At 39.1% G+C, this 10,361-nt stretch overlaps 1 protein-coding gene and 1 non-coding gene across 2 annotated transcripts; both read left to right on the top strand.

Annotated features, from left to right (window-relative positions):
• LOC116265403 (uncharacterized) lies at positions 1-4,612 on the top strand. Its single transcript, XM_031645983.2, has 5 exons — positions 1-393; positions 598-675; positions 1,172-1,253; positions 3,547-3,701; positions 4,131-4,612. The coding sequence occupies exons 1-5, from the start codon at positions 121-123 to the stop codon at positions 4,350-4,352; spliced, it is 810 nt and encodes a 269-aa protein (XP_031501843.1). The 5' UTR covers positions 1-120; the 3' UTR covers positions 4,353-4,612.
• Positions 4,613-9,753: 5,141 nt separating this feature from the next.
• Positions 9,754-9,861, top strand: LOC116266490 (U6 spliceosomal RNA). The gene has a single exon (XR_004175387.1). It is a non-coding gene; the product is annotated as a U6 spliceosomal RNA (small nuclear RNA).
• Positions 9,862-10,361: the final 500 nt, after the last annotated feature.

Raw genomic sequence — 10,361 nt, 5'->3', positions numbered from 1 at the left:
AGTGCCTGTGTAAGCTACTGACTCTGAGGCCTGCTCCGCCCGGTTGCTTCCAGCTCCATTCGGCTCCCCATCAGCTTCTTCCTGTTCCCTCCACTCGCCTTCGAGAGAAGAGGGGCAGCCATGAGGTTAGCTCTTCGGCTATCGCCTGCAGAGACGTGCAGTCTCGGACCCTTCCAGAAGCGCCTGCGGCTGTTGCTTCCTCGTGCTCCTGTTGGTGCCAATTCCGGAAGAGGGAGACCCAGATTCCTGGCGGTCATGGGCGCCAGCCCCAGCTCCGAAAACCTGACCGGAACCAGGATTGCTCCGGTGGGATTTCTGCAGGATTTCAGACGACGTCCGACCGAAGAAACCACTACCAAAGAGCCGGTGAACATGGAGGAATCTATCGAGAAGGTGAGCGACCTTTTCTCTTCATTATTGGTCTCTTCCTCTTGTTGTTGGTGGGTCTGCATGTCATGCTTAGCTGCCACCTGTTTTATTTCGGGGAGAAGTGGGATAAGTTTGGATTACTGCTGGCTTAGAGCCCTATCGGGAAGAGCCGGGTAATCTCGTGGACGATTTCCTTGTCGAGTCATCGTTTTCTGGCGGCGTCTGCAGGCTATTTACCGGTGCCGGTTTCTCACGTTCTTTGCTGTGCTCGGTTCCTTGGCTGGATCGGTGCTCTGTTTCATCAAGGTAATAAACACTTTCCTTCTCTTTCCGTTGGCTCAGTTCCTCGTGAGACTCTTTTGCAAGTCAATCATTTCAAAAGAAAAGAAGATCGTGGTTCCATTTTCATCCGTTCTTGGTCTCTTTCTGCGTTCCTTTTTTTTTTTTTCTCTCTGTTTTCATCTACAAGTTGGGAGCTAAACAGGGAGAAATTGTAAAAAATAATGACTATGGAAGTACTTTGTTGTCCTTGTCTCGGGAACACGAGTAGTTGATGATCGAATGGCTTCTTATGCATACTGCTAAAGCAGGAAGCTCACTTGCGTAGCGTCCAATTTATGACTTTTTTAGTAACTAAATGGTCTAATTGTCGGCGTAAAAGACGGCTTAAAAGTGGCCTTCTCGCTTTCAAATGTAGCCATAATCCTATTTTCGTCTCTTTCAATTGTCATCCAGTATATGTTCAAATGAGAGTTTATTATTTTTTCATAGGATCTGTTACTAATGTTTGGTGATCTTTCAGGGCTGTAACTACGTCATGGATTCATTCATTGAGTACTTCTCTGGGGGCGGGAAGATGGTTCTTATGCTAGTTGAGGCAATTGGTAAGCTCCATAATATTTTTCTTGATCATTGATTGACTGATTAGACTTATTTACATTTTTTCTTACACTCGTCCCACACCCACATTCAAGTTTTGTTGGAAAATGGCTCATGGCACCTGCACTTTACACCGCTCTCTTCCCATAAGCGCCTGCTTTAGAAGTTGCCATGTTCACATTTTACAGTTTATTGAATGCAAGTTAGTGTCTATGCCATAATATAATGTATCGAATCTAGAAACTGTGCGATGTTTAGGCTATTTTTACAAATGAAAACCAAGAGCTACAGTGTTTAGCTAGCCATTATAAGAGCAATTTTCATGGTTTTGAGGAACCTAGACTCATAATCATCTACCGTGGACCTCATTAAATAAGCCAATAGGATTAGCTCCCATGATTTTTTTTGGTAGGTGTTTTTTCGATTTACGAGGAAAATGAGAAAAAAGTTCAGTACTTTAAGCATGACGTAAGCTGCGTGAAAGCTATTGAAGTAAAAACTTCATCACAATCTATTTGAAGAGCTGTGATAAAGAGAATTTCGTTTTCACATGCTTTACAGTACATGGAAATTGACTTGGTTTTCAGCTCCTATAAAAGGATTACTTGAGAAGGAGATTTAGTTGGGTAACAGTCCAAGGAAGAGGTGTAATGTGAACAATATATTGTGATTCACAACCTCAGTGGACCAGTCTGCATCATTGAACTTCAGCCCTTGTACTGATGGGAATCTGGAAGACATAGAGGAACCAGCTCTACTTTAGTGGTCATTAATTCTTAAAATGTTTTTTCGTTGACCATTTTCTGTTTTTGTGGTGAATATAATACAATGACATATATGGGGCCAAGTTTTTCTCTGCCTATGTCTTCTTTCATTTTCGGTCCTGTTTTTTCTGCATGTATCAAATATTCTGATATTCTTTTTTAGTGCCAATGTCATGTTTTTTAGATAGTTTTTACAGTGTGACTAATTGACAAAGAGCCTTTAAACTTTCTCCAAATTGATGGTTGTGGACAACTAACAATTACACATTTATACTTTTTTAAGCTAATAGGATTCAATATACTCCAGCAGAACACTGTTTTTTCACAAAACATTCTTTTTTAAGCTAATAGTTCTTGTGTTTTTTGCTCTTCTGCCAAAGTAGGCATTATGAAGATGACTAGCTTGGACCTCATACATTAAGGTTCAGCTGTGCTGTTTGGAGTCAATAACCCTTCTGACATGCTAATATGTCATGTGAAGATATTCCAAATTTTACCCAGTTGGATATTTAACCATTTCAAGTTATTGCTGTTGCTGTTGGCTATGAGCATTAGTTGCATTCATCGCGACTATTTGCTTGCTTTCTAAGTTGGCTTCTTTGGCAGCGGGAGAATCATTGGTTAAACATAGGATGACATTATTTTCTCAGTGAACTTTTTTTTTCGAATTTTGGTGCCTTCAGTACCTCACCTTGAGCCAATTACCGGTTCCTTACCTAATATTTGCTACTTCCATGGTTCTTTATGTAAACACCTTTGAAGACCAATAGAAAATCAAGTTACTAGAAATTACTCACGTTGATTGAATATGTTTTAATAGTATGAAATCCTATTAAGCTAATCAAACATGTCAAAATACTAAAGGAAGGCTTGCCATGAAATTGGTATAAAGCTTGAGCCTTCTTATGCTGTCGATCTCAGATATTTTGCTAATTCAGGTAGGTCTGATGTTCAGCCAACCGGCAACCTTAATCAGTTTTATGCCTTCTTCTGGTGTAATTTTATTTTTTGATGTTGTAAGGAACAACCGTTGAATGTTTGGGACAATCTTCTTGTACCATAACCCTTTTTTTTAACCAAGGCAAATGAAACTGTGAACAACATGCAAGGAGAAATTGGAAACGTGGACTTTTAAGCGACACCTTTTTGTATAAATTCTTCTACTGAAGCTATTTTTGCATCTATTCACCAAATCAAGCAACGCTTTTGTTATTTGTTATCATAGAACATTCATTTTCTAGGTCAAACAGTTTGCTTTTCACTGTTTTTGTTTGTTTCTTTATCAATAGTGAAATAATTGCTTATTTATTACATTATGCTTTTATTGTTTTCTATATCGGTAGTGAAATATAATTTATTATAATGTGCATACACATCATATCTTTTCCCCCATTTTTTGATCTCTGTAACTTCAGTGTTCTCTGTATTATGCAACAAAAGCACAAAAACAAGAAAAAAAGAAAAAAACAATAGTTGAATGTTGCTGTAAACTTTTACGTAGGTGCTGACACATTTTTCTTTCATTCTTCTTCAGATATTTACCTTGTTGGAACCGTGATGTTTGTATTTGGAATGGGTCTGTACGAGCTCTTTGTTAGTACCTTTGATGTTACTCGACCTCAGAGCATATCCTTTACTGAAGAAAACAGTTTTGCCGGATCTAACCTGCTTGGCATGTTCAGGCTCATGGTATGGCAGATTCATATTTTTTTTTTTACCTATATGCTTATGAAAAATGATCTTACTGTATTTTAATACCAAAGGCTTTTGCTGGTAGCAATTATTGGTGCACCTATGCACCACATGCATGCACGCGACACAGAGAGAGATATACACAGGGAGAAAGGGAGAGAGAGAATATGAATTTAAGTGTGATTCAGGCATAGAATCTTGTTCATAAATAAAATGATTTTAGTTAGAACGGTTTTCTAGGTCTCTTTTAGCAACTCTTCTGCTCAGAAAACCTAAGCTGTAATTGTGCTTATATCCTGGATGATAGTTGAACTCATCTTACTTGCCATAGGTCCTTCTGAATAGATGGAGGATATTTTTGCATATATTACATACTTGTTTGATTCGTTGAATGGGTTTATTTGAATGATATCTTGTATTTCACAGGAACGGCCAAAATGGTTGGAAATACATTCCATTAACGAACTGAAGACTAAGCTTGGACATGTGATTGTGATGATACTTCTGGTTGGTCTGTTCGAGAAGAGCAAGAAAGTAATGATCAATTCTCCTCTTGAGTTGCTTTGCTTCGCAGCATCCATCCTGCTTTCATCTGGTTCTCTTCTTCTTCTTGCAAGGCTAAGTCAGCCGAAGCATGAAAAGAGTTAGAGAGACTGCAAATTTTACTACTGCGTTCATTAGGAATGTATAGCTACAGTTTAGTCTTCTGTTGATTCTCCATGAAAGCTCTATCTGCCTTAGTCCTGCATGTAAGCTTTTGTATATAGTATTGCATCGTGTTGTTCAACATGTAGGGCAGTTTAATGCAGGCAAGGCAGGATGTTGAATATACAATTTGTAACAGTGTCATGTAGCAAAGAAAGAAATGACGCTTGTTGTCCGGCAGTTGGAGTTTCTCAAACTTTGGAGTCGGGGAGGAGGGGGGGACTCACTGTTCGACAAAGAGCTCAAGTTTTCACCCAACCACTAGTCCCTCTAGGGTATAAGTCTGCTTTCGGTGCTTCAAAGTGTCCCCCCGCCCCCACTCTGCTTCAACTTGTGCATCTTTCACGTCCATTTTATAGCATGAGAGCCTGACACCTCTAACACTTGAAATGGAGATGGGCCATATATCAGCCTCCTCCCCATGCGTTATGCCAACCTCCTTGGGGACCGGAGTAAAAAAATTTTAAATTAAAAAAATTAAAAAGAATGAACAGTGGATGACGTGTGGCTTTGATTCGATTTGCCATTCATCTGAATTACCTGATTCACATCACATACACCAATTTTCTCAAGTCTGAGTCTAAACTGTAAATCCTTGCGCCATACCTCAATTTAGTAGGCCATTACATTTTGGTATTTTCATGTTTGAACATGTTTTCTTAATTGGTGGCAGTAAGGAATTGATCATATGAAATCTCTTTCTCTAGGACATTTTTCATAAAATCGGTTCAACCAAAACATGACTCTGGTAAGCAAATTGAAAAAGCGCATATGATCTTTTCATATTTTCAAGCAAATTTAATCAGTGACAAACCAAGAGCTTTTGAGGTGAGCATTACTTAAAAACTATGTACTAGAATAAATACTCAAACTGGAAGTGGCAGAAGTTTGTGATTGGCCATGAATTTACCATTCAGGTCATTGGAGGAGAATCCCACCACCTAGATTCTTGTATTGGTGCCTGAGTGTGGTTTCCTTAATGCACATCAACTAGTATTCCAAGGTTGATGCCCATGCCACTCGAACCAGTGGTTGGCTGCCTACCAGCCACTGGTCCAAGCCGGGTGCACAAAACCCCATAGGAATTATGAACGTATATTAGTGAATGAAGTCTTAGAAAGGGAAATTGACAAGCTACAGCAGGTCGTCATATACGCCTGGGTGTATTTGATTGTGCTCTGATGGATAAAACCATCAGTTCAGGTTTAGACTGCTAGAAAGACATCAAAAGTGAAATGATGCTTTGGGTATGTAAACGACTTTGAAAACTAAAATTGTTCAAAAGATTCCAAATAACTGCATAAGTTTATAAAATAATCTATAAACTTCTCTTGAATTAGTAAAACCTATTTCAAAATACCATTTAAATGGAGACCCTTTCATAATCCACATTTTTTGGTTGGTCTCTTCATGATGTCGTCGTTCTTTTTTAAGTGTGATTGCAAAGACAAAAGATAGTTTGAGAGACGTGAAATGGTCAAGTAATCAACTTGAAAAATGTGATTTATGAAATTTACCTTGTTGAAAAACTATTTTCGGTAAGGTAGTCTTTATAGTTGAGCATTTATTTGTACAATTTTATGGAGCTTTCAAATGGTGCAATTGATTCATGTCTTCTTCTTTGGAGACCGATGCCTTGTTTAGGGCCGCAAAGGAAAGGAGCCCCAGCTGCCTGCAAGTGCTTTCTTTTACTACCTGGCTAGTGGTTTGGACCGAAGAACTCCAAGTGAAGGAAGTTTGAAATTGAATACTCGAATAATATCTTGACAAAAACTTACAGGATCATCATGATAACCCATCTTGTACATTTCAAAGAAAGTACAGAAAAAAGGAGAAGAAAAATCCGCAGCTTGTGGTTCAGCTTGCGAGCTTGTAATGCCATTAATAGCTCATCAAAACTAATGGCGCCAATCATTTAAAAGGCTGCTTGATTCATGCAACAGTTCATACTTGATTTTCCCACTGATTTAGAAGGAGACTTGTGCGTTAAATCAAACATATTGGACGTTTAGAGTTAAAACATTTTACGGTACATGATGATACGCAGGAATTATAATTTACGATTTGGCTCGAGTTAGGCATCTTAGTGAGTGAAAGACCTTCCTAGAGACAGACTAACATGTGTATTCAGATCATGACAATCAAAAGAAGAAACAGAATATCTGATGCTTGTTCGTGGATGGCGAATGGCGTCGGAGGTGCTTGTTACTGATTCATCCTGTCAAACGCTTGTTGCTGAATGATAATTCTTAAGCAACTGAGCAGAAATTTTAATGAAGAAGATCGACCTGTGAGATGCATTAAAGTCGTATCAAATAAAACTACATATATGTCAGAGGGTTGCTAGATAGAATTCGTGGAAGGCCTGCATTCAGGAGCAAAGCTCGAGTGGATTTGTAAATATGCTAATTACCTATGTCACATAGATGTGGAGTGCGGGTGCCGGTGCGGCACATCTCAAAAAAAATTAGATGCAAGTGTGCGACAAATGTGTGTGTGTGTATATATATATATATATATATATATATATTGTTGTTTCTTAGCTTAATTTATCATTTTTTTTTATTTTTATTACTATAGATAAAGAAAGAGAGGGAGAATGAGAAAAAAAAGAAAGAAATTTTTTAAAAAGGAAAAGACATAGGTTGTGGTTGGGGTGCGAGTTGGAGCCGCATCTTCACCCTACACGATGCGGCCGCTGCGCCCTTTTTAAGGAGTCCGTGTGACACAGCTAATTACTGCCTACAACAAACTGAGAGCTTTCATTTTATGTAGTTTCTGCCTTGCTCTCCATATGATAGGAGTAGAAGACTATTCTTTGGGCAATTTTGCTACGTTTTTCGGAATGCTTGTAAATATCTTTGATCTTAGTAATAAGGCAGGAAGCCTATCCTTCAGCAAGAATGATTTAAAGTGCTTGATTGTGTTTCTTAGTAAAATTATTCAGGGGTAGTGGAGATACTTGTGGGCTGGTGTAGGCCGCTACTCATACTAGCATCTCAAAAATTACATTGTAATCGAAGCTGGGCCCAGGGCCCGGCCACATGAAATGCCCCACACTAGACCCGGTGGGTGACTTGTCTGCCTGTAAGCCAAAAGACCCTGGCTCCGCCACTACACACACCGATAAATGTCTTTAGAGGATGGAATGAGAAGCAACAGGTGAGACTTGTCTCCTACGTACTCTATACATCATCCATTGTGTGAGATCTAGTAGCTGAGATCAATCTTTGGGTGAGCGAGAGGCTTAGGGACACCACTCGGACTCGGACTACAGCTGAAAGCTCCTCATTCTCTTACCAGCTTACTCTTAGGGTATAGGGCTGCATTGGTACCAAGTAACAAGATCTTTTGCATGTTTCAACTTGAATGCAGGACCCACCCTCTTTACAACCCTTGCGGGTTTGAACTAGAGATGCACCTTCAATGAACCCAAGAATGCCCGGTGCATGCCACTCAGGGTTAATAGCTGATACCTAAGGAGTGAAAATATAAAAAAGGGTGTAGAGATTCAAAATTTGTAGCATAATCAAACTCTCTTTTATATCTAGTGTAGGAGATGAAAGGTGCCAACATTCAGACTAGACTAACATCGAGCCGGCACGCCGTTGGGTATCAGGTACCTGGCTGGACTTGGGCCTGGGCCCGAAAAAAAAGGGCACCCGTGGCCCAATAACTTTTTAAACATTTATTTATTAATATATATATATATATAATATTTTATTACGATTAATTGTATATGTATATTATTTTATATTAAACAAAATATATATTTTATTTAATTGAGCTGGGCTCAGGCTCAGGTTTTAATGATGGAACTGGGCCCGAGCCTGGGTTTCCGACCTGGCCGGGCCGGCCCATTGCCCAATCTTGATTCAGACTTGTACCAAACTTCTCGTACATTTTTCTTTTCATCTTTCCCAATCACATCGCATCGGATTTCAGGCGATGGGGTGATAGACAATGGTCCACATATATATTTTCTAATCAGTCCATATATTCTATGAATCTTATATACATAGGGAAACTACTTTGTTATCCACATGATGCTTATTCCCTCAGGTGGGAAACAAACATTCTTTTCTTTTCTTTTCTTAAGAAGTGCAAGCAACCTTTTAAACTTTTTCCTTATTAAATGGGTTAACCCCCAAATGGAATTGCTTTGAAGTTATTAGGGAAAGAAAAGAACCTGAAGACCAGGAATTCCAAAGTTGAATGGTTCGGTAATGCCATACCATGACACTAAGGGCTTGTTTAACAAATGAAACAATTCATAGTGTTTGAATTGCCCCAAAGATTAAGGTAGATTCATAGGCATCTGTCCTAAATTTTGGGGTATATTTATAGAACATCCACCGGCATGTTCCATCTGCGAAACAACCCCTAAACCCTAAAGGGATGTTTGGTTACTCCATATCTTAAATCCATGAATATAATATGGGTCTGATGTGACATACTTCTGTTGATGTGGCAAATGCTCCATGGTAAAATTCCGGTTCATCAAACAAAGGATGTTAAATCAAACCTAATATCCACACTTAAGATTCATAGGTCGGATTTAAGATCGAAGACTGTAAATTCTGATCTTAAATCCATTGTTCTTAAATCCTTAGGATATCAAATCCAAGGCAATCAAACACCTCTTAGCTGCTACAAGAAACTCCAGGCTGCCATATTGGACAAAGTAGGAGACATTTAGAACATTTTTCACATTTAATAAAAGGAGAAGATTGGGGGATCACCTGAAAGAGAACATCTTCCACCAGCCACTATCAGGACTGAAGTAGCAAAAGCTCAGCCTTTTTTGGGGTGAGAAGGGACCCAGGAGTTCAGGTTTTCCATTTCAAGCACCGCCATTAATTGGAGGGGTCAGGGGGTGACAGAGATTTCATCAGAAGATGACACGAAATTCCTTATTATAATTCTCTTGGCATCACAACAGCAGCGAACATGAACAGTTTACAAGAATTGGGCATGCCAAGAATAATTCCTTTCTATATAATCCTCGTTCTGCAAAATAACTAAAGAGAGCAGCATGGAGGATGGGATTCTCACCTTCATTTCCTCTTTATTCTGTCCTCACTTCTTTCTTTGTCTCGTGTACGGAGATTTCTTGTTTGGATTCGGGCACTGGGAATCCTTCACAGCAAAAGGTTCAGGTTTGAGTAGGATTCAACCTTTAATGGATTCGATTTTAGTTGGGTGTGGTGTAATCTTATTCAAATTTGGACTTGGATCCAGACCTTTTCTTGTAAATTATGTAGCTCCGGCAATTATGCAGATCGAATTTGAGTCAGATGTTTAATGAAGTGCAGTCAGATACAGGACTCACATTCAAATTCGCGGCCTCTTCGAAAATATCGGTTAAAATTGGAACGATGCAGAAAAGATTAATTAGCATGGTCCATACACAAGAATGACATGCACAAATGGAGAAATGGTATTCAAATTTGCATATGATGTGTGGATCTAGAGCCCATTCTTTGAAAGCTCAAGTTAGTGGTTGAACTTGGGTAGATTTGGTCCAGGATTATCTCACGAGACCTGGGTTACTGCTTCATGGCTAATTGAAAATTTGTTAACTATATGTTTAGTGGCCCATGAAAAAAGAAAATTCTGACTCTGCCATGCATCAAGTGGAGTTCTTACAGAAACAAGCGTGTATGGATCGAGTGGGAAAGACTCGCTGCCATTGTTCCTTCCGAACATTCACGTGTCTCTTGTGGCTGAACCTTCGATCTTCTTGTTGACAAGTTGGTACTTCTTTCCCTTAAGGCAACTCTACCTTTCACAAAGTGGCTGGAGCATCCATGCATGCAAACTATTTCCTTTCTCTCTTTCCATTTTCAATTTGAAATTTAATCGTGCTCTATATTTCATGCCTGGGACTTTTATTTCATGTAAAAAATGTCCGATACACCAATTTGTTCTAATTTTGCACTCTGAAGTCGG

The sequence above is a fragment of the Nymphaea colorata genome, chromosome 12, assembly GCF_008831285.2.
Source record: "Nymphaea colorata isolate Beijing-Zhang1983 chromosome 12, ASM883128v2, whole genome shotgun sequence".
Classification (NCBI taxonomy): Eukaryota; Viridiplantae; Streptophyta; class Magnoliopsida; order Nymphaeales; family Nymphaeaceae; genus Nymphaea; species Nymphaea colorata.
The sequence above is the reverse complement of the archived record's forward strand: the minus strand, read 5'-3'. Positions and strand labels throughout refer to the sequence as shown.